The 24,216-nt window shown below is 48.1% G+C and overlaps 1 protein-coding gene across 2 annotated transcripts in view; it reads right to left on the bottom strand.

The window, feature by feature from the left end:
• The window catches only part of LOC142311030 (rap1 GTPase-GDP dissociation stimulator 1-like), a 331,284-nt gene that overhangs the window by 233,546 nt on the left and 73,522 nt on the right, over positions 1–24,216 (bottom strand). For both annotated transcript variants that reach the window (XM_075349022.1, XM_075349021.1), the window contains exon 2: positions 155–322. In XM_075349022.1, the coding sequence (XP_075205137.1) occupies positions 155–322 (168 nt within the window). The remainder of the gene's footprint in view (positions 1–154; positions 323–24,216) is intronic.

Below are 24,216 nucleotides of genomic sequence, written 5' to 3'. Positions count from 1 at the left end.
CGTCAAAATCTTCTCTTTTTTTTTTAGAGCAGGATTTATTTCGGATGCATTGTCCATGACCTAGATATACTGCACTGGCAGGAGCCGCATATCACTCACACATCTCAGTCAGCAGGAGATGAAAGTGTTCGGAGAGATTAACATAATACTTAACTGTCTTCATCTATTGCCAGAAGGACCACATTGAGGCTTTGCTGGATCCGCTTCTCATCCTCGCCATCCACTCCACAAAGTTTGAGGCACTCTAAGTGCTGGCACAGACTCTCAGCATGGCAAATAGAAGCCCCTTCAGAAACAGTTGGTTTTATAAGTTCCTCGGGCACTGAAAGGATTAGATTAAGACATTAAAACAAACTATTAGTAAATACCTACATCCTGGCTTAAAACACAAACGTTAATTAGAAAGCAATTACTTTGATTGTGCAGTCTCAATTGTAAGCACAGCTTTAACGCAAGTTTATTTTAGTAGCTTTTGCTTGCTCCGCTCGACCAACCAGACTTTTTCTTGTAAGTGTCTACTAAAAGAAGTTCATTATTGAAACATGCACCAACATATCCAAACAAAATGATGTGTGGTTTACATTTCGCTGTGAAAATTCTTGAATTCTTAAAAACACTAAATAACTGGCACTTTTTCGGATCTGAATATCTGGTCTGTTCCACAACAATCAGTTGCATTTTTGGTCACAGGTTGCAAGTTATGAGTTTGCATCAATATATCTGATGCATCAAAATGTTTATGGCAAAAAACTGGACTGGAGTAAGATTTCTGGCAAGATGCACTGAGGCACCCTCTCTTAAAAAGATGCACTGAGGCACGCACTCTTGATAAGATGCACTGAGGCACACACTCTTGTAAAGATGCACTGAGGCACGCACTCTTGATAAGATGCACTGAGGCATGCACTATTGTAAAGATGCACTGAGGCAGGCACTCTTGATAAGATGCACTGAGGCTTGCACTATTGTAAAGATGCACTGAGGCACGCACTCTTGATAAGATGCACTGAGGCACGCACTCTTGTAAAGATGCACTGAGGTACGCACTCTTGATAAGATGCACTGAGGCACGCGCTCTTGTAAAGATGCACTGAGGCATGCACTCTTGATAAGATGCACTGAGGCATGCACTCTTGATAAGATGCACTGAGGCACGCACTCTTGTAAAGATGCACTGAGGCACGCACTCTTGTAAAGATGCACTGAGGCACGCACTCTTGTAAAGATGCACTGAGGCACGCACTCTTGTAAAGATGCACTGAGGCACGCACTCTTGATAAGATGCACTGAGGTACGCACTCTTGATAAGATGCACTGAGGCACGCACTCTTGTAAAGATGCACTGAGGCACGCACTCTTGTAAAGATGCACTGAGGCACGCACTCTTGTAAAGATGCACTGAGGCACGCACTCTTGATAAGATGCACTGAGGTACGCACTCTTGATAAGATGCACTGAGGCACGCGCTCTTGTAAAGATGCACTGAGGCATGCACTCTTGATAAGATGCACTGAGGCACGCACTCTTGTAAAGATGCACTGAGGCACGCACTCTTGATAAGATGCACTGAGGCATGCACTATTGTAAAGATGCACTGAGGCACGCACTCTTGTAAAGATGCACTGAGGCATGCACTCTTGATAAGATGCACTGAGGCACGCACTCTTGATAAGATGCACTGAGGCATGCACTCTTGTAAAGATGCACTGAGGCATGCACTCTTGATAAGATGCACTGAGGCACGCACTCTTGTAAAGATGCACTGAGGCACGCACTCTTGATAAGATGCACTGAGGTACGCACTCTTGATAAGATGCACTGAGGCACGCACTCTTGTAAAGATGCACTGAGGCATGCACTCTTGATAAGATGCACTGAGGCACGCACTCTTGTAAAGATGCACTGAGGCACGCACTCTTGATAAGATGCACTGAGGCATGCACTATTGTAAAGATGCATTGAGGCACGCACTCTTGATAAGATGCACTGAGGCATGCACTATTGTAAAGATGCACTGAGGCACGCACTCTTGATAAGATGCACTGAGGCATGCACTCTTGTAAAGATGCACTGAGGTACGCATTCTTGATAAGATGCACTGAGGCATGCACTCTTGATAAGATGCACTGAGGCATGCACTCTTGATAAGATGCACTGAGGCATGCACTCTTGTAAAGATGCACTGAGGTACGCACTCTTGATAAGATGCACTGAGGCATGCACTATTGTAAAGATGCACTGAGGCACGCACTCTTGTAAAGATGCACTGAGGCATGCACTCTTGATAAGATGCACTAAGGCAGGCACTCTTGTAAAGATGCACTGAGGCACGGACTCTTGAAAAGATGCACTGAGGCCCGCACTATTGTAAAGATGCACTGAGGCACGCACTCTTGATAAGATGCACTGAGGCAGGCACTCTGAGGGGCACTGCAGCCAAAATTTGAGATGCTGCCACCTGACTGCAGGCCCCCTATGCTAATTTTAGGTGGTTTCTCCCCCTGGAAAGACTCACCAGCTACCCCCACCCGGCTCCTGTGGTATGATCTGCTCTGATATAAGTCACTGCGTTGCCCAGCTTCCGGTCTCTTTGTTCCTGGACCCGGACCTGTTTGGGCGGCCGGTGGGGTAAGAGAGCTATCAGCAGGGAGGGAAGAGTTTTGCCCACGGCGTTTTAGCTGTGAGCGGCTCCCTCCCTGCTGAGGCACGAGTGACATGGCCGGCGGGCGGTGTTTTCAGGGAAATACCCGCCCGCCGGTCAGCCTGTGCTCGCCGTATGACACAAATCCCCCATCAGCAGGGAAGGAAGCGTCCGACTCACAACGCTGTTAGTTGTGAGCGGCTTCCTCCCTGCTGAGGCACAGGTGACATGGCCGGCGAGCGGTGTTTTCAGGGAAATACCCACTCGCCGGTCTGCCTGTGCTCGCAGTCTGAAACAAATCCCCCATCAGCAGGGAAGGAAGCGTCCGACTCACAGCGCTGTTAGCTGTGAGCGGCTTCCTCCCTGCTGAGGCACAGGTGACATGGCCGGCGAGCGGTGTTTTCAGGGAAAGACCCGCTCGCCGGTCTGCCTGTGCTTGCAGTATGAAACAAATCCCCCCATCAGCAGGGAAGGAAGCGTCCGACTCACAACGCTGTTAGTTGTGAGCAGCTTCCTCCCTGCTGAGGCTCCAGCTGGGTGTGCGGGCGAGCGGCGTTCTGAGTGAACTACCCGCCCGCCGGTCAGCTGGAGCCCGCCCCTCAGTTTGTAAAGAGCGCGAAAGTGCTCTTTGCTTAAGGCACCGACCACCCGCCGCCCTGCCTCTGCCAGCGGTGGGTGCGAGTGCAGACTGTGAGCCGGCGCGGTCCCTGATGCAGCGCAGGTGGAAGCGCTGCAGCGGGGACCCGCCGGCTTTGTGTGAATAACAGACCCCGTGCCCCTGATCCCTCCACTGCCCTGTCACCGCTCCCCGGTCATAAATAAATAAATTATACATAAAAAAATAAATAAATCACAGCCTCTGATGCAGCTCGGATTGGAGGTGCTGCATTGGTGTATGTGCTGACTGCAGAAGTCAGCAGAATCCACATCCCTTATTGGTATCCCCAGACAAGTTTTAATAAAAAAAAAAAAATTAAATAAATTATAAAAATAAATAAAAAATAAAAATAAAAATAAATAAATAAATTATAAATAAAGAATAAATAAATTAAATAAATAAATTATAAATAAAGTAAATAAATAAATAAATTAAATAAATAAATTATAATTTAAAAAAAAAAAAAAAAAAAAAAAGCTCCCTTACATTAGTGCCAGTGTTTTTCACCCCCTCCCCTTTAGGGGTCGGCATGACATTTTAGAATAAAACCTCCCCTTCTGTGGGTAGCGGCTTGATCGGACTTTGTCACCCTATGCACGGGCGTTGGGGCCCCGGGCGTCATGAGTCACATGGAGATTTAAACCCCCCCCTTTTTTTCTTTAGAATTAACCCCTGGTGCTGTCCCGCGGTGGGATGATGAGCATTTGAGGTACATTGGCCTGGACAGCGGAGTGCTGTGGGAATTGGGCAGGAACATCTGGAGTCCGGCCGCTTCCCTGTTATTCTGCACAATCTGGCGAGCACCATTACATGGGATTGCGGGGTGGAATAAGCGCCGTGGGGGGGGGTCACGTGATGTCACCAGGCAGCAGGTTTTCCGCCCTATTCAACATTCTGTAATCAAGTTATTATGACCGACACTATAGGTGTACTGAGGAAATCATACACCCGCCTTAATAGGCGCTATAGTAGCTGCCATTACTACCTTTGTGGTCGGCATTCCGCAGTCTGTTTGCTTTTACTGTAAAGAACCCTTCTCATTTAGCTGCGGTAGGTGGAAGTAATGTTCCAGTCCTGTATGGTGACCACACACGATTTATGCATAAAAATGAGATCTCCTCCTCCATTCCTTGCAATAATCTAGTTGTCTCCTTGAACCGAATAATCTCAGAATGTTTACCCACCGCCTTTTGATAAAAAAAAAAAAAAAGTTGAGCAGAACTGGATCCCAGATTTTGGATGTGGCCTGTCAAGTGATTTATAGGGGGGTTACATTATGTTGGGCGCACAGGATATCACCTCTCCTTGGTATACATTCTAACTTAGGGCTGTAGTTAGCAAGGCGTAAGCTATGTTCGTCATTGATAACTTTATGGTAATAGCAAAAGGTATTTCTGTGCATTTTCGTGTTGGTTGGAGTTTCAGTTCAACAGACGAAAATGAACATGTGAGATGCGAAAATTGTCATTTTATGTAAGTGCATAATTATGCCCGCTAATATTTCCTGAGCAATTATGTCCACATAAATAGCCTCAAAAAAAAAAAAAAATACACAATTTTAGTTTAGGTCTCAGGTGTGCACAACTGACCAGTTTTTTCCCACGTGTTAGTAGACAACAATCATTCTAATACTAGACTATAGAGGGTGTCAAGTAGCTTCATTATTTGAAGCTCCTATTACGAATTTAAAAAAAAAAAAAAATATGGAAAAGCCCCTCCTTTTGGGTTTGACTTTTGTTTCGGAAGGTTTTGCCGCATGGAAATAGCGTTTATCGGCTATTACCCATCGTATGGAGGTTTATCTTTCGGCCCCTGAGGTTCCTTAGGTATGAACTTCAACTTTGCGGTTAAGGTCATTTCTATTGCTGTCATTGTTTCCAAGGCGCCTTTCCTAGGCTTTCCGGTGTAGGACTAAGCGGCAGGGTCACGTTACCCGGTATCGGTACATTGGTCCAACCCTAGGTGCGGTAAGTTTAAATTTTATTTTCCGCTACATGGGATCAGGCACCTGAAAAGGAGGAACTGATTGGTAGCTGAATTTTCTTTAAGCTTCAACGGCTACATTCGCTTCAAGAGCAGTAACAGCTGAATCAATAGGGGGTGTATTTAACAGCAGCAGGTCTGGCTGTTCGGGTTTGTTTTCAACACAACGATAAAAAAAACAAAAAACTGTCTAACCACCTGTTTACAACTTTTCTTTTCAGTAGTGGGCTGTTTAGGCTTTTCGGTTTTTAGAATGCGCATAAGTTAACGAAAGGTTAAGTCATACCAGGTATCCAGTTGCCGGGATAGTATGGTTTACTCCCTATTGATTTTCCAATTCCAGGTATCCTCCTTAACTCCGTCCGCTGGCAGGTCCAAAGGGTTTTGATTCTTTAAATTCGTAATGGTACTCCCATCGAAAGGAGGCCGAGGACCTGGCCTCTCGTTTAAACACAGACATGATGGGCTTATAGCAGGGTATGCAGCGAGTGGGGTTTACCAGGCGGGTGAAAAGCAAGATGATTTTCAAGCGATCCCTTGCTAGTGTATAACCGGCAGTATTTAGTGTTTCTACTTCACCAACGGGTACAAATTTTTCCTGTTATAAGCAAACTGGTATAGGGTTTTTGCCCTGAAATTTTTTCAGGTGCGGAACCGGACCGGCGTGACCAAGGACTAGTGGGACCCACGGTATGAAATGGGTAGTGGTTTAGCGGCAGGTGGGTGGATGTCAGGAGGCCTAATACTCCTGGCCGTTTGTCGATCTTATAAGGTACCGGGCCGGGTGGTTACGTCCATTGTGGTTTTGATCTTAAAGCTTAGTCACACAGGCTGAAGAAAGGCCTAGGTCTATCTAGCCAAGCCTGTCTTTCCTCACAGTTTTGGGATCTTTTTCTCCACCTCTGGTTGGTATGCCTAAGGTGTTAGTGATAGCCCTCAGATGAACAGGGATGACGGGGAGCATTTTTTAACCATGAAGATTTTTTCCCATATTTGGCGGGCAATTTCATGGCGGTAAATTGGTGATGGTTGTTATTGTGGGTGCGTTAGTTGCAGTACCTGGGATGTAAACACCCCTCCCTTCCCCCCCCCAGAACTGCGGTGCTGCTGAAGCTTTGGGGCAAGTGTGTATGAGCGTGGTTATAATGGGATGGGTTTGGCAACGCAAATGCATTTTGGGGAACGTCCGTACCGAGTTTGTTTGTTTCCTTTCTGACAATGTTTTCCTTTTCAGATTTAAGCGGCCTAGGTTTCAAGCTTAGGTCATGCCCATACTTTTCGGGCAGCGGGAAAAGGTGATCCTCGCTCTGGCGGTTGGTCCGTGGTTTCTATTGGCCTGGATGTGATTGGAGAAGTTGCCGGGAGCTGGTTGAGCTGAGTGTGCTACCTGAGGTGTTCAGGATTGTGGAGCCGCCCTCCACAGTTGACTTTGCGACACAAGTAGATGTCACAGATTTGGTCTCCTGCAACCTAGCTGCGCTTCGCCTCGTACCCTCATCCGGGCAGAGATGGTACAACTTTTCCTGTTATTTTCCTAATTTAAGATGGGCAAGGCAGAGGTGATTTTCAGCTCATATTGGAACGTATCCAAGGAAGGATGTGTTACGGGGCTGTCCTTGGTGCACGGGCAACCAGTACCTACCTAAAGTTGATCGTGAAAAATATATATATATATATATATATATATATAAATAAAAAAAAAATTTGGTGTGGTACCGCCAGCTGGAAGGTATTAACTTTGCTGTCCTTATGAGGAAGCGGGTGCATTTTCCATGATGCAGTTTTCGGATGGATTAATGGTGGGAATGTGTGAGATGATGGCTCAGGTATTGTGATTTTTGGGGGTTGGTCGCAGCTTGCTAGCGCTGTGCTGCTCCTTGGCGGAAGGGGTAGGAAAAGTGGTGGTGAAATACCCGCACCGGACGGCCGGTGGCGGAAAATTTCCCAAAACCCCATGGTGTTGGCTGGTAATGCCTAATTTGAAAGCTGCGACCATAATTTATGCCATAGTAAAAGATGAGAGTGTTTTTTCCCTATGCCTCTCCATAAGTGAAAAATAAAAGTAATTTAATTTATAAAGAACTGTGTGGTGTCTTTCTAGGGGGGAAAAGGTGGTGTTTGGGTCCTGGCAGTCTGAGGGGCACTGCAGCCAAAATTTGAGATGCTGCCACCTGACTGCAGGCCCCCTATGCTAATTTTAGGTGGTTTGTCCCCCTGGAAAGACTCACCAGCTACCACCACCCGGCTCCTGTGGTATGATCTGCTCTGATATAAGTCACTGCGTTGCCCAGCTTCCGGTCTCTTTGTTCCTGGACCCGGACCTGTTTCCCACCCTCCCTCCCTTTTGTTTTATGAGTTTTGTGGAGTGTCTCTGTGTTAAGTCGCAGCAGCGGAAGGGGTAGGAAAAGTGGTGGTGAAATACCCGCACCGGACGGCCGGTGGCGGAAAATTTCCCAAAACCCCATGGTGTTGGCTGGTAATGGCTAATTTGAAAGCTGCGACCATAATTTATGCCATAGTAAAAGATGAGAGTGTTTTTTCCCTATGCCTCTCCATAAGTGAAAAATAAAAGTAATTTAATTTATAAAGAACTGTGTGGTGTCTTTCTAGGGGGGAAAAGGTGGTGTTTGGGTCCTGGCAGTCTTGTAAAGATGCACTGAGGCATGCACTCTTGATAAGATGCACTGAGGCATGCACTATTGTAAAGATGCACTGAGGCACGCACTCTTGATAAGATGCACTGAGGCATGCACTATTGTAAAGATGCACTGAGGCACGCACTCTTGATAAGATGCACTGAGGCACGCACTCTTGTAAAGATGCACTGAGGCACGCACTCTTGAAAAGATGCACTGAGGCATGCACTATTGTAAAAATGCACTGAGGCACGCACTCTTGAAAAGATGCACTGAGGCATGCACTATTGTAAAGATGCACTGAGACACGCACTCTTGTAAAGATGCACTGAGGCATGCACTCTTGATAAGATGCACTGAGGCATGCACTATTGTAAAGATGCACTGAGGCACGCACTCTTGATAAGATGCACTGAGGCACGCACTCTTGTAAAGATGCACTGAGGCACGCACTCTTGAAAAGATGCACTGAGGCATGCACTATTGTAAAAATGCACTGAGGCACGCACTCTTGAAAAGATGCACTGAGGCATGCACTATTGTAAAGATGCACTGAGACACGCACTCTTGTAAAGATGCACTGAGGCATGCACTCTTGATAAGATGCACTGAGGCATGCACTATTGTAAAGATGCACTGAGGCACGCACTCTTGAAAAGATGCACTGAGGCATGCACTCTTGATAAGATGCACTGAGGCATGCACTATTGTAAAGATGCACTGAGGCACGCACTCTTGTAAAGATGCACTGAGGCACGCACTCTTGTAAAGATGCACTGAGGCACGCACTCTTAAAAAGATCCATTGAGGCACGCACTCTTGATAAGATGCAATGAGGCACGCACTCTTGATAAGATGCACAGAGGCACGCACTATTGTAAAGATGCACTGAGGCACGCACTCTTGATAAGATGCACTGAGGCACGCACTATTGTAAAGATGCACTGAGGCACGCACTCTTGAAAAGATGCATTGAGGCACGCACTCATGAAAAGATACACTGAGACACGCACTCTTGATAAGATGCACTGAGGCACGCACTATTGTAAAGATGCACTGAGGCAAGCAATATTGAAAAGGTGCACTGAGGCATGCACTATTAGAAAGATGCACTAAGGCATGCACTATTGGAAAGATGCAGTGAATTCATTAAGTGATGAGCGAATCTTAATGATTTGGTGCATGTTATTCCGGCACGCTTTCATTCAGACTGGCGTACAAAACCCTAGTCTTAATCAATTGGGGCATTAGTCTTTAAAGGGAACCTGTCATCAGAAATTTAGCTTGAAACCTAAAAGTTTCCCCCTCTGCAGCTCGTGGGCTGCATTCTAGTAAGGTTCCTGTACTTTTTGTGGCCCCTTTTAAACCAAATTAAATACTTCATAAACTTGTACCTTTTGTAAATTTTGTAAATCGTCCATGGGGGCGGGCTCTCTGCTGACCATTGCTGTTCCTCCAGCACATTGACGCTGTCCCCCCACGCTCCATTTCATCCATCAGGACGCCGCCCACTGCGCCCGAGGTGCCGCCCATGCCAAGATCGCTGGTGACGTGTATCATAAGCACGAGATTATGGGCGGCGCTGTGATTGCAGCGCAAGTGCCCGCCCATAATCTCGTGGACGCGCTTTCCCCCACTGCCTCCAGCGTTTTGCGCAAGCGCTCGCCGGCCAAATGACCCGACGTCACCTCCTTCCCATTTTACCCTGCAGCAGGGCAAGATGGGAAAGAGGTGACGTCGGGACATCTGGCCAGCAAGCGCTTGCGCAGTACGCTGGAGGAAGAGGGGAAAGTGCAGTCACGAGGTTATGGGCGGCACTTGCTGATGACACTCAAAGCGCCGCCCATAACCTCCTGCCTGCGCAAAACGTCACCAGCGGTCACACGTGCACACAGTGCACAGTACCGCTACAGTCGCACAGCGCATGCGTGGGACCACGGGCGCCCAGGGGCGGCGTCCTGAGATATGAAATTCAGCGTTGGGGGGCAGCGTAAATCTGCTGGAAGAGCAGCAACAGTCACCAGAGAGCCCGCCCCCATGGACGATTTACAAAATTTACATAGCAAAAGGTACAAGTTTATAAAGTATTTAATTTGGTTTAAAAGGGGCCACAAAAAGTACAGGAACCTTACTAGAATGCAGCCCACGAGCTGCAGAGGGGGAAACTTTTAGGTTTATAGCTAAATTTCTGATGACAGTTTCCCTTTAATATACAGTATGTCAATTGCTTGCCAGGCTAATATTTATTATTACTTATTTTAAAGCACCATTAATTCAGACATCAATAATTTTGCTTATACATAAAACATGGACCATTGTTCATTAGTGTTTTGGATCGGAGTCTGACTTTTTACCATCAGTATTTCATTAGTGATTTTTCACTGATGACTAGATAAATAAATAAATGATAAAGTTTCTATTCCAAGCAATGTTAATGACAGGCAGGACATGGATTGCACACTGATGCTATCTGTGTTCTGTCAATGATTTTCACCGGCCCATAGACATGAAAGTGTTATTAATAGGGATGAGCGAATGTATTCCCCACTATTTGGTATCTGGCATATGTGGCGCCCCTGACCTGGTCAGGCACCACTGAGTACTGCACCCATGCTGGGGACAGTACAATACAGGTAATCCGGAAGGCTGACCGGGGTGTGGAACACAGGCGCATAGTGATCAGGTCTCACACATGTACCCATGAGAGGACCCCTGGGGATCCCAGGAGGGGGAAAAGCCTTCACCTCCACTGGAATAGTGGAGGGGGCCAAAAGCCTCCATCTCCTCTCAAGGGGTGTGGTAAGAGAGTCTGGTTGCTAGGTGGCGTAGGCAGGCACAAAAGGGAAAAGAGAAGGAGGAGTAAACGGTCTGCAGCAGAGTGTGGAGGAGTGAGGAGCAGGAAAGTGAAGCTCTGACAGGAGCAGCAGTGAAGGTCCCAGATGTGAGCCGGTTCAGTGCAGAGTCCAGGGAGCTCGGAGAGGAGCAGACCCTGTGGGCTGCTGTAGTCTGACAGCGTCCGCGCAGTGGCTACCGACGGGGGAGAACGGTCACCTAGGAGTGCTACCCGAAACCCATCTCCAGCTAGAGAGAGAGCACAGAGTGGGAAGTAAGGAGACTGCTAGAGAGTACCAGGCCCAAACGGGCGGCAGATCCCGAAGCGGAGATAGATCCAGCTTTCTTTTGCTAAACCTGCCGGTGTGGGGCTCTCAAAGCCCACGCCACAACACCACAAAAGCCGCAGCCACGTAGCCACAGTTAGGGCCCATAGGTCACAGGAGGCAAGCAGCTGGAGTGGCCTGGTCCAGGCGACAAGCAAACGGCAAACGAAGGGGAGAGAGGCTGCAGCATCTTCCCTGGGTGACCCCCATAGGGACTCAAAGTCGGGGTTACCCCAAACCACCAAGGGCTAAGGAAGGCGAGTTAGTAGTCACCCTCACAAGTCAGCCTGAAGGACACCTGGTTCCCACTTGGTTCATCCCAGCTACGCCCGGGTCACTCACCCTGCCATCAACTGTGAGTAAAAACCCTGAAAGACATCCTGCCTGTGTTGAGTCATTCTGCGCCTTGTAGTTCTACGCATCTACACAGGGCCCTGGGGCTTGCCTCACTCTCAGGAGGCTACTACAACTGGCTGCACCCACCATCAGCCCCAGGCATCCCTTAACCTGCAGTGGCGGTCCCCCACTGACCGCAAATCTGAGAGTGGCGTCACGACAAACTACAAAGAAGGTTTCCTACCTGTGACCAGACAGATCCAGCTGAGTGGAGTCCCTGAAGGTAATGCACCGACACAGCACTTGTGGGGCTTCACATATGGCGTCACGAACAGGATAAGGACTAGACCTGTCCAGACAGGTGACCATGTGCCTGGGCGGTCCGCTTGAAAAATTGGAAGCACCGCCATATTGCCACCATGAAAAGCGCGCTGAAAAACAACAGCAGCCCGCGCTGGAAGAAGTTACCGCCCACGAAGAGGTGTGGCTACCCAGAGATCCCCTGCAGAGTTCTGACCTCGCTTGTGAAGAGAGCGGAAGCGTCCAGAGACGGCGGAACGGAAAAGAAGCCAGCAGCTTGTTGTTAGAGAAAATGGCGTCTGAATGCAGAGACCCAGAGCCAGGCTCCGCTGCCTGGTGGTGTCGGGAGCTTGCCGAGTTCTGCGAACAACTGGAAGCCAGGATCGGAAGGCAGATCAGAGAGGGACGTGCGGAGTTCCTGGGGATGACCGCGGCGGTTCAGGCCTATGAGGGGAGAGCCGCGCGCCGAGTGCCAGACCGGACGGTGACGACTCAGACCCCGATGCTGCCAACGATGGGTGAGTCCAGTGTTGCCCCTGCCAGCGCGAGTGCCCCGATCCCTGCTGCCACGCCCGCGGTCCCTGAAGAGGCGCCCGGCGCGGCGACGCCGAACCAGGCCGCAGCCACGCCAGGTGCGGCCCGCCAAGCCCAGGCCGCCGCAGCGATGCCCTGCTCGGCCCGCCGAGCCCCGGCCGCCGCAGCGATGCCCTGCTCGGCCCGCCAAGCCCCGGCCGCCGCAGCGATGCCCTGCTCGGCCCGCCAAGCCCCGGCCGCCGCAGCGATGCCCTGCTCGGCCCACCAAGACCCGGTCCCTGCAGCAACGCCCAGTCCGGCCCGCCAAGAACTGGCCGCAACAGCGACGCAGATCCAGGCCGCCGCCATGCCAGGCGCGGCCCGCCAAGACCAGGCCGCCGCCATACAGGGCGCGGCCCGCCAAGAGATTGCATCACCATTTACCCCGGCCTGCAAGGCCAGAGCAGACACCGCTCCCCAGCCTAAGGAAGTCCCTACTAGGAAATCCCTGATAGGTGAAGACTCCGCATACTGGCAGCTGAAGGCTGACCTGGAGGCTAAGTTCCCACAGGAGATGGTGGACCGATACATGCTCCCTCCGAACACCCCTAAGGCAACCCCTGCAGCAACCACGCTGAAGAGTCCACCGCCTGGGCCAGCTGAGGAACACTCATCCCCAGTGCTGCCACGACCAGAGTGCAGCGAAGAACTAAGGGGGAGAGGAGGCCAGGAAGCTGAGGAGCTGACTCAGGAGCCACCAGCAGTGGATTCATATCCCGAGCCGGAGATGTTGCCCTATTCCCGCTGGGACGAGGAAGACCTGACACCTTCTGCTGAGGAAGATCTGCCCCAAAGCCTCACCTGGGAGCTTGTAAGCTGCACTTCGCAGAATCCAGCCCGCAAGACACAGCGCCGCAGCAGAACTCAGTTTTCCCCTGCACCGCCATCCCCAGAGCAGAGAGAAGTCACGGCCAGAGACCTACAGGAGAAAAGGTTCCTGAGAAGAGCCAAAGCCCAGGCCAGAGGACCCCTTTGCAGAGGAGTAGTGGAGGACTTCAGCCTAAAGTCAGGATACGGGTTCATTGTTGCACCTGGTATCAAAGAAGGTATTTTTGTCAATAGGAGAGACGTCAGAGCTAATCTGCCCAGAGGACACCCTGGCAGAAACTTAAAGATGGGAGACTCCGTACAGTTCACCATGCACCAAGGAGAAAGAGGGTGGTATGCGCTAGACGTAACACCATGTCCTACAGAGAAAGAAACAGATACAGAGAAAGAAACAGATACAGAAGATACAGAGGAAAGAAAAGAAAAGGAACCCATTGATGACCAAGATGAAGAAAAAGGCCGAGAAAGCAGCAGGTGCCGCAGCCCTACAGGCCCAAGCCCTGGTGAAGAGGAATCTGCCTAAGTTCAAGTAAAGTACAGCAAGTTTTGACCAGTTTGGAAAGTTTGTTTTGCAACGTTTTAAAGTTCAAGAATGTGCCCACATAAACTGATGTGAGAAATAAACCTTAAGGCTATGAACTGGCTATAGCCACAAACTCTCGCAGTGTAAATAGTTACACCAAAAGGGCACCACCAGAGTCAGCCTGTTTAGGGGCTTGGCTCGTCTGCAACCAGGAGGAGCCCGTCCGTATATAGGGCCTTGGCTTACCTGCGACCAGAGAGCATGCCTGTTTATGGGGCCTGGCTCTCCACCACAAAGAGGGTACTTGGTCAGCACCAACTGTGGAGGCCGCCTCTGCATCCTGCCAGAAGAGGCTGAAGGCGCGGATCCACCAGGCCAGGTATACCCTGAAGACCACCAGCCCATGAAAGCCGCCTCTACATCCTGCCAGAAGTGGCTGAAGGCGCGGCCAACGTGAGAGGGTTTTGGGTGGGTTAACGGACTTGTGGGTGGAGGGTGGTGATGTATGGTACCTGGTGCTTTTAAAAATGTTTTACATGTTTTAATGTTTTATGCATTTTAAAATGTTGTCTTGCAGCCCGAGGACGTGCTGGTGATAACTAAGGGGGAATGTGGCGCCCCTGACCTGGTCAGGCACCACTGAGTACTGCATCCATGCTGGGGACAGTACAATACAGGTAATCCGGAAGGCTGACCGGGGTGTGGAACACAGGCGCATAGTGATCAGGTCTCACACATGTACCCATGAGAGGACCCCTGGGGATCCCAGGAGGGGGAAAAGCCTTCACCTCCACTGGAATAGTGGAGGGGGCCAAAAGCCTCCATCTCCTCTCAAGGGGTGTGGTAAGAGAGTCTGGTTGCTAGGTGGCGTAGGCAGGCACAAAAGGGAAAAGAGAAGGAGGAGTAAACGGTCTGCAGCAGAGTGTGGAGGAGTGAGGAGCAGGAAAGTGAAGCTCTGACAGGAGCAGCAGTGAAGGTCCCAGATGTGAGCCGGTTCAGTGCAGAGTCCAGGGAGCTCGGAGAGGAGCAGACCCTGTGGGCTGCTGTAGTCTGACAGCGTCCGCGCAGTGGCTACCGACGGGGGAGAACGGTCACCTAGGAGTGCTACCCGAAACCCATCTCCAGCTAGAGAGAGAGCACAGAGTGGGAAGTAAGGAGACTGCTAGAGAGTACCAGGCCCAAACGGGCGGCAGATCCCGAAGCGGAGATAGATCCAGCTTTCTTTTGCTAAACCTGCCGGTGTGGGGCTCTCAAAGCCCACGCCACAACACCACAAAAGCCGCAGCCACGTAGCCACAGTTAGGGCCCATAGGTCACAGGAGGCAAGCAGCTGGAGTGGCCTGGTCCAGGCGACAAGCAAACGGCAAACGAAGGGGAGAGAGGCTGCAGCATCTTCCCTGGGTGACCCCCATAGGGACTCAAAGTCGGGGTTACCCCAAACCACCAAGGGCTAAGGAAGGCGAGTTAGTAGTCACCCTCACAAGTCAGCCTGAAGGACACCTGGTTCCCACTTGGTTCATCCCAGCTACGCCCGGGTCACTCACCCTGCCATCAACTGTGAGTAAAAACCCTGAAAGACATCCTGCCTGTGTTGAGTCATTCTGCGCCTTGTAGTTCTACGCATCTACACAGGGCCCTGGGGCTTGCCTCACTCTCAGGAGGCTACTACAACTGGCTGCACCCACCATCAGCCCCAGGCATCCCTTAACCTGCAGTGGCGGTCCCCCACTGACCGCAAATCTGAGAGTGGCGTCACGACAAACTACAAAGAAGGTTTCCAACCTGTGACCAGACAGATCCAGCTGAGTGGAGTCCCTGAAGGTAATGCACCGACACAGCACTTGTGGGGCTTCACACATATAATGGGGTATTCGAGGTATTCGGTATCCGGTGGCTAATATTGTATTCGCTTCGATACTTTTATTTTAATTTCTGGACTTCCTGGCGCCTTTTTCCAGCCAATGAACACATCTGGCGTTGCTTGCCCTCACAGTAATGCCGCAGCCATCTTTGTTGTGGTGTTACTGTGATTGGTTTGGCCGCACAGCGTCATAGAGGCTATATAAGGCTGCTACCATTTTGTGCACGCATTCATTCCTGAGCTGCCGGTGTAGCTAGACTGTACTGTCTGCGGGACAGCGTTTTTCCAGCCAACTAATACTAGTCCTTCTAAGGGCTGAAGATATTTAGCATTAGCTGCTAGCGGCTGTGTAATTCATAGAAACAAGTATAGGTATAGGCAGTGCAATCTATGAGATAGTGTTCCTGCTGCACAATCCAAAATAGTCATTGTAAGGGCTGAAGACAGTGTCCACTGTGTGCTAGCAGCTGTGTAAATCATAGAACAAGGTATTGCTTAGTTAGGTGACAGCCGTTCCTGTTTTAAACCGGACAAAAAATAAATCCTCTTATTAGTGCTGCATACGGTATGTTAGTGCAGTGCCTGATATAGGGACAGCTTATGCACAGGCAGGGAGAGATTTAAAGCTGTCCTGACATCTACTACTAATAATCAACAATCTCAGCACTGCTACATCCCTTGTGTCTGTTATACTAGCAATAGGTATTACAACTTGCAAAATAAAGGTCCCAAAAATTGTAAAAACAATGGGTTCAGGTGTAGTGTAGTGCCTGTCAGCCTCAATCTCAATTCACAGTCTGAGTGGTACCAAATTTTTATTAATACTCTGTGTCAGTGGCTCTACTTGTGCCTGAAGCAAAATACCTTCATAGCACCAAACTAGCGTAATTTTGAGGGCTTCATATCTTACACAACTTAGATAGTGGCCTGCTGCCACTAACACACAGTCTCAGTGTTACCCAATTTATATTAATACTCCGTGTTAGTGGCACTACTTGTGCCTCAAGGTCAGTACCTTCCTATCCGCAACCTAGTGTAATTTTGGGGGCTTCATATCTTACAGAACCTACATAGTGGCTTGTTCATATTAAAACACAGTCTCAGTGTTACCCAATTTTTATTACTACTTGGTGTCAGCGGCACTACTTGTGCCTCAAGGCCAGTACCTTCCTATCAGCAACCTACATACAGAGATTGATCAGAGAAAGAAACAACCATGCACAACACTAGAAAATATATGGTGTAAAGATAGTTAATACATGTTCGGAGAAATAGTGTGTGGATCAAATGGATGTAGCTGACCTATGGTAACAAAGACTAGGCACCGAGATATAGAACAAAAAATTCTAAAGAGAACCGATTTAGTCAATAGTATAACAAATTTTATTATTAAAAATTAATGCCAACTGGCAGAGAACCTAAAAAAGGGGTATCACATGTATAAATATTGAAAAGGTAGGGACAGGTATCAATGCACAGGTATTGAGATACTAGAGCTGGTGGTGGAAAAGTTTAAATATACAATACCATATCAGATTAACACAGTTGTTTGCAGTAGTAGCTATGGCATAAATGCAGTAACTAGCCCTCAGGTATCTTTTTAATAAAAAAAGAGGATAATAGTGGACACATATATTGCTAACCATAGAAGATGTTAAAAAACAGAACCATATGCATAGTTGATAGTATTCACATTAGTATGTGCAATAATGGTGGCTGTGGTATGCAATGTAAATAGGTGTTGTAAAGGTGTACATACACAGCACAGAAAAATATTAGTATGGCCTGTTGTACAAAGATAGCTGCAGCAGATATGTATGGAAACACCTAAATAGGGGTATGGTAGTTAAGCAAAGAGAGGTTTTTTACCTGGACACAAGAGGACCTGTGCTCACATCTGACGCCATCTTTGGCAGATCTGTGGTTGCAGTGAAATCATGGACATATTGTTCCATTTGTACACAGCCACAAACATGCCACTGATTGTCCACAATTTCACTGCAACCACAGATCTGCCGCGGATTTATCTCTGTGTGTGACAGGGACTTAACTCTGTAAAGAACGCCGACATGCAGGAACGGGGAAGCCGACCATGTGCAAGAGCATCTCGCCGGTACACGGAGATGCTCAAATGAGCACCGCGTACCGGAGAGATGCACTGACAGGACCTAGCATGATGTCTAGCCATTTGACCAGTCTGTAGCCAATGAGATAATAGACACGTGACTGGTCATATGCTATGATGACGTCACAGAAGGTTCTATCATCAGTGATGGTTACCGGGAGGGCGCAGCGATGATCGGAAGGAAAAGCGGCAAGAGACAGAGTGCAAGACGAATCGCGGGGACCTGTAAGTATAATGGCAATGTTTATTAACTGTATGTGTATATGTATATTGTTTTTGTATGTGCTTGTGTTTACCTGCCATTGTTTTCAATGGGGTTCGAAGGTGTTTGTCGAACGTTCGCCGAACACACCTGCCGTTCGACGAACCGAACTCGAACACTGGAGGGGGTGGCTCAACACTATGAGGGACTATGTAGGTGACCGTATCAGCGTGGTTTCAGAGTCTACAGTTCCCTTTAACTATTGGGTTTCCAAGCTCAACACTTGGCCAGACTTCGCCTTATACACTTTGGAAGTGCTAGCTTGCCCTGCTGCAAGTGTGTTGTCTGAGCAGGTTTTCAGCTCAGCGGGGTCAATAATAACAGATACTCACACATGACTATCCACAGAAAGTGCAGACAGTTTGACGATGATCAAAATGAACCATAGATGGATCGCCCCAGAGTATCTCAGGCCGCCTGTTAACAAGACCCAATAATAAGTGTAGCCCCAAAATTTGAATTTGTTAAGTTCAAATAAGTTCCATTGTTTCTCATTCAAGACTATTTTTTCTTCTATCATCTAATGACACCTTATGACTAATCTAACTTGTTATGCTGCTGCAATGTAATTGTTCGGCCCAATCACCCAGGGCAATATTTTTCAAGCCTTTGCACATTATGCACTGGCACAACCACTGTCGAGGCTACACTGTCTAGAACAATTGGTCAGGCAGTCTCGTGTTCTTTATTGATGCTGTGCTCTGCGGTGTGTTACACATGGCCCCCCGCAAAATCAGAATTTTGTTTAGCTCCTTGGCATGTTATGCCCTGTTGCTTATCCTACCAATTTTTTTAAAATAAGCTGTTGGGAGCTGTTGGGAGTACCTTGTGATGCAGTGCTCAATGGTGTCTGAACCATTTTTCCCTGGGGAAACTGAAGGTATTAAACTCCTTGGAATGTTGTGCTCTGTTGCAAATCCTACCAATATTTTTAAAAAAGCTGTTAGGAGAACCTACTGATGCTTTGCTACATGGTGTCTGATCCATTACACCCTAGGGGAACTGAATGTATAAAACTCCTTGGCATGTTATGCCCTGTTGCAAATCCTACCATTTTTGTTTAAAAAAAAGCTGCCTGGAGATGTTGGGAGTACCTTCTGATGCTGTGCTACATGGTCTTTGAACCATTCCACCCCTGGGAATCAGCTTCGATGACCCAGCGTGGCGTTCATTTGTCCATAAAACATACATTTCTGAATCATTTGAATAGAATTTGAATAGAGAGCCACTGGAGCCGGTGGTGTTGGTGGAGGAGGAGGGCAAGGCCAACACCCAAATGGCCACATTGGCAATAGCACTGTAAAGTGTTATGGAGTACGTATTCCAACTTTCACACTAATGATATAGGGAACGCGATAAACTACAAATGACTGCCATCCCTCCCCAATGTATGTTACAGGGCCCACCTGAGATCCCTAAAAAGTCTGAGATTTGAGGACAGCCAGCGGCCCTTCGTACATTTGAGTAGAGGGCCACTGGAGCCGGTGGTGCTGGTGGAGGAGGAGGGCAAGGTCAACATTCCAAAGGGCACATTGTAGCTGAACTTTTAAAGTGCTGTCAAATATGTCCCAAAAAAGGAGGTGCGAGACAGACACCAATATAATGTATAAGTTACAGCCCTTTCTAATCGAAAAAGAAGGAAAAATGTAAAAAACGAAACGTGTGAACATATGCTAAAGTGTTGGGTTTTTTTGGAGGTCGGGGCTTGATTTGATGTTTTATTACAGTTATTAGAGCACTAGAAACTGTTTCTTAGCAATTTCCCCTCTTTTACTTTAGTTTGAGAGCTGTTCTGGCGACTACGTAAACACTGTGTGCTGCTCTGACCACGTTATTCCAAGACACCAGAAATGCAGTTAGGCACCTTCTACAGGCTGTGCCCATACTGTTTCAGCCTTTTCCCATTGATTTCAGCCTTTTCCTCATTTACCACAGGTCACCGTTTTGTCCAACGTAAAATTATTTTGGTTTCCCCTAGATTTACATTGGGGGTCGAATATTCACGAATAGTCGAATAGCGACGACATATTCGCCAGATATTCGGCGAAGCGAATATTAGAGTATTCGGTCATCCCTAGTACCAACACTTTCGGCAATGACTGTATATCTTGGCGATTACAGAGTGGTGCTGTATTCTTTTGTTTGTGTATTATGCAGTCATAGCAGCTTACACTCTTTCACATATGCTTTAATCGGTCAGTGCTTAGACCATTTCTTCCCCTCCCACTTTGTTAACAATAGTCCCTGTTAGTGACCCAACATTGCTTGAATGGTAGTCTCGCAGTCCCAGGGGGCACGGGGCAAAGGGTAAAGTCCATATAGCACACGGCAGAGTCCATGTGGACAAGAACAGAGTCCATGGGGAACAGAGCACAGCCCATGTGGATAGGGGCAGAGTCCATGGCAAAGAGTGTAGAACCCTCGCGTGCTGCTCTGACCACGTTATTTAAAGACACTAGAAATGCAGTCAGGCACCTTCTACAGGCTGTGCCCATACTGTTTCAGTCTTTTTCCTTCCATTTCAGCCTTTTCCTCAGTCACCACAGGTCACTGACAGGTCCGATGTAAAATTATTCTGGTTTCCCATAGACTTACATTGGGGGTCGAATATTCGCGAATACTCGAATAGCGGCGAGAGATTTGCTGGATATCCGTCAAAGCGAATAATAGGGTATTCGATCATCTCTAGTTATTAAGATTTGTGAGTCGGATCACAAATGGACAAGTCTCTGAGTTTTTGCGAACCACTCAGTTTGCAAAAAAACACAAGAACATAGGAACAGCCTATAATAATAATATAACGGACTATAATGGGTAAATAAATGTTCCATTTGTGGAAGCAAGGATAGAACACACCTGTGAAAAATGCCAAGCACCTCTGGCAGAAATATACTCCATTTTTTTCATTCAAGTGATTTTCTTGTAAAAAATGTTCTAAAATAATTTGGGTATTAGCTTAATCATATTGACCCATATTATAGAAGAAAATTGTTGTTTATACTGCACGGTAAATGCTGTAAGAAAAAAATATGAAAAACAATTCTAGGATTGCTGTTTATTGTTCAATCAAGCAGCACAGTTCTGGTCGAGACATGTTTTTTTTAAGTAAAGGTGTTGTTTGACTGAAGAAGGAAAGATGCAAAACAAAAAAGAGTGGTTAAATATTTTAGTTATTAGTTAGTGATGGCTAGGGACATGGACTGGAGGAGATGTGAGGGAATAGAGTCACTGGTGCAGTGTGCAGGGTGAGAAGAAGTGAGGAGCCTGGTCTCTTCTACTCTACTTGTGTGATAGGGTCAAAGATTTAAAATGAGTTTGAGGTGCGGGAGGGGATCCAGGTTCTGAGCTGATTGTGCGAAAATAACCTGACAGATGTGGTTGGTTTTTTTATGTAGGAAATAAGTGGCTAGATCATCAACCCTGAGGTTGGTGACTGGGGCCTATACTGGGGCACAATTGTGATAAATTCCAGATTTTCTCCTGACCACAGAAAATGAGGATCCATAGGATTCAATGGACGTCATGGAACCTTGAGAATTTCTTTTTAATTAATAAATTAGTGAACGAGGTAGTGTGATGGAGTCTTTATTCAAATATACTATTTTTTTTCCTGTGTATTTTTTTTTACTTTACACTTACCAGGTTAGTAATGGGGGTGTCTGATAGATGCCTTTCCATTACTAACACCTGGGCTTGATGCCAGGTGATATCAGCCCCAAAAATATTACACCGATTGCCACCGCACCAGGGTAATCAGGAAGAGGCATGCAAAGCACCATAATTGGCACATCTAATGGTTGTGCTACTTCTGGGGCAGCTGCAGACTGCTATTTTTAGGCTGGGAAAGGCTAAATAACCATAGTTCTTCCCAGCCTGATAATACCAGCCCCCAACTTTCTTCTTTATTTTGGCTGTTTCAAAAAATAGGGGGCACCCATGCTGTTTTTTTAAGTTACTTACTTAAAAATAAATAATTAAAAGAAATGGTTTAGAATTGTTACGATTGGCATTGCTGTAGATGCAAGCAGCCTTCTGCGGTTCCAGTTGTGCCCAGGTGCCGGCCGCCATTTTTGGTTGTGCCTCGGGTCATCCAGCTGGCTGCTTCCTCCTTCTTGTCTAAGGCGGGCTTTACACGTTGCGACATCGCTAGCATCGGCTAGCGATACCGAGTGCGATAGTACACGCCCCCGTCGCACATGCGATATGTGATGATTGCTGCCATAGCGAACATTATCGCTACGGCAGCTTCACACGCACATACCTGCTCGGCGACATCGCTGTGACTGCCGTACTTTCCCTCCTTCAAGGGGGAGATGCGTTCGGCGTCACAGCAACGTCACCGCGATGTCACTAATCAGCCGGCCAATAGAAGCGGAGGGGCGGAGATGAGCGGGACATAACATTTCGCCCACCTTCTCCCTTCCGCATTGCCATCGAGACGCAGGTAAGGGGATGTTTGTCGCTCCTGCGGGTTTACACACAGAGATGTGTGGAGCTGCAGGAACGACAAACAACATCGTACCTGCGGTCAACCCGACATTAATGAAAGTGAATGACGCTACACAGATCACCGATTTTCAACGCTTTTGCGATAGTTTATCGTCGTACCTAGGATTTACACGTTGCGATGTCGCTACCGGCGCCGGATGTGCGTCACTAACGACGTGACCCCGACGATATTTCGGAAGCGATGTCGCAACGTGTAAAGCCCCCCTAAGTGTGGAGAGGCGGCTAGTGCGCATGTGCACGCCGATTTACCCCAGTCAGAGCCGTAAGGCCCTGTCACACACAGAGATAAATCTTTGGCAGATCTGTGGTTGCAGTGAAATCATGGACATATTGTTCCATTTGTACACAGCCACAAACCTGGCACTGATTGTCCACAATTTCACTGCAACCATAGATCTGCCAAAGATTTATCTCTGTGTGTGACAGGGACTTAAGTCAAGTGTTTCGCCTAGTGAGCATGCTGAGTCTGATTGTGCCATTTCTGAGGCCTCAGTTCGGGCTACTGAGCATGCTCCTACACTTGTTGTGCCTACTGAACATGCTCAAGCTGATAGTCTCATTTCTGAGACAAAGTCTGTGGTTCAGGCTACTGAGAATGCTCAGGCACTTTGTGCATTGGAGACAAAATTCGGGAAGGCCTTCACTGGGCATGTCTGTGAGGTGGCAGGCCCTGATAGGCCAGAGGGCATCAGGTGTCCTGATGATGTGCCCACTCAGGACTGGCTCGCGAAGGCCTGCCTCTATGACACGGCACCTCACCATTGGTCATCAGACGATGACTGCTGAGGTGTTTGGGGCATGGTTGCCATGATGTCATCAGTGACGTGGCGGTTTCGGATAGGTCGCTGGTGATGTCACTGATGACGTGGCACTCCACTATTGGCCCATGGAGGTGCCATTGTGGTCCACCCTGGATTTGGGGTGGACGGCAGGTAATAAAAAGGGCTGGAGACAACATGGAGATGCGCAGTCTTCACATATGCTCAGACAGAGCACACCTCCATGTGTTGAGCCCATTGCGGCATTAGCCTGTAGATTGGAAGCAATAGGTAGGGATAGGAATCCAGTGCCAGCCACGTCAATACACCTGTGGCTGGGCACGATAGGGTCAGGTACTGCGCTTCCCTCCTACTGCCCAGTCCTGTTAGTGCAGCCCAGTGGTGTTAACTTGGCTTTGGCTGCTGCGCCTGCTGTCCGGTTGTGCCCCCTACACGCACGGACAGTGTACCCCAGGAAACCTGTGGTGTTAACAGGGAGTTCCTGGGCTGGGTGTGTGGACCCTGTGACGTTAACAGGGTTCACAGTCTCCTGATCCAACTGTTGTTTAACTTAGATCAGGTCCCTATTAGTTCTGAGCCACCCAGCTCTGCATTATCCGCCTGACCTACGGGTTGCCAGCAGCTCCTTTACCATCTGGGAGCACAGTGGACCCCGACTGGCGATTGGGATATACAGCACCTTACCCTAATCCGCCAGTCCCCCGTAACAGGAATCCCCTCTATTTTTGTTACCCAGCCAAGGTAAATTATACAGCTAAAAGTTAAAACCTGCTCCAGTTATCAATAAAGGGGAATCCCACATCATTTTTTTTAAATTTATTAGTTTATTTTGTTTCCAGAAGTGTCCAGACGTCTTCCCGATGTTTAAAGCTTGTTGGTTAGCTGCACTGTAGTCTTTCAACAAGCTTTATTCATCATTCGAACTCTGAATTTGGACACAGACTTTCGTGAAAAGTCCATGTTTGAGTATGAGTTCCGGACACTAGATGTCCAAAATGAACCCGAAACTTTACCGTTTAAGTCTGTTCATCCCAAGTTGTTGGC

Source organism: Anomaloglossus baeobatrachus, chromosome 5, assembly GCF_048569485.1.
Source record: "Anomaloglossus baeobatrachus isolate aAnoBae1 chromosome 5, aAnoBae1.hap1, whole genome shotgun sequence".
In the NCBI taxonomy this organism is placed as follows: domain Eukaryota; kingdom Metazoa; phylum Chordata; class Amphibia; order Anura; family Aromobatidae; genus Anomaloglossus; species Anomaloglossus baeobatrachus.
Note: the sequence above shows the minus strand (reverse complement) of the source record. Positions and strands in the feature narration are given on the sequence as shown.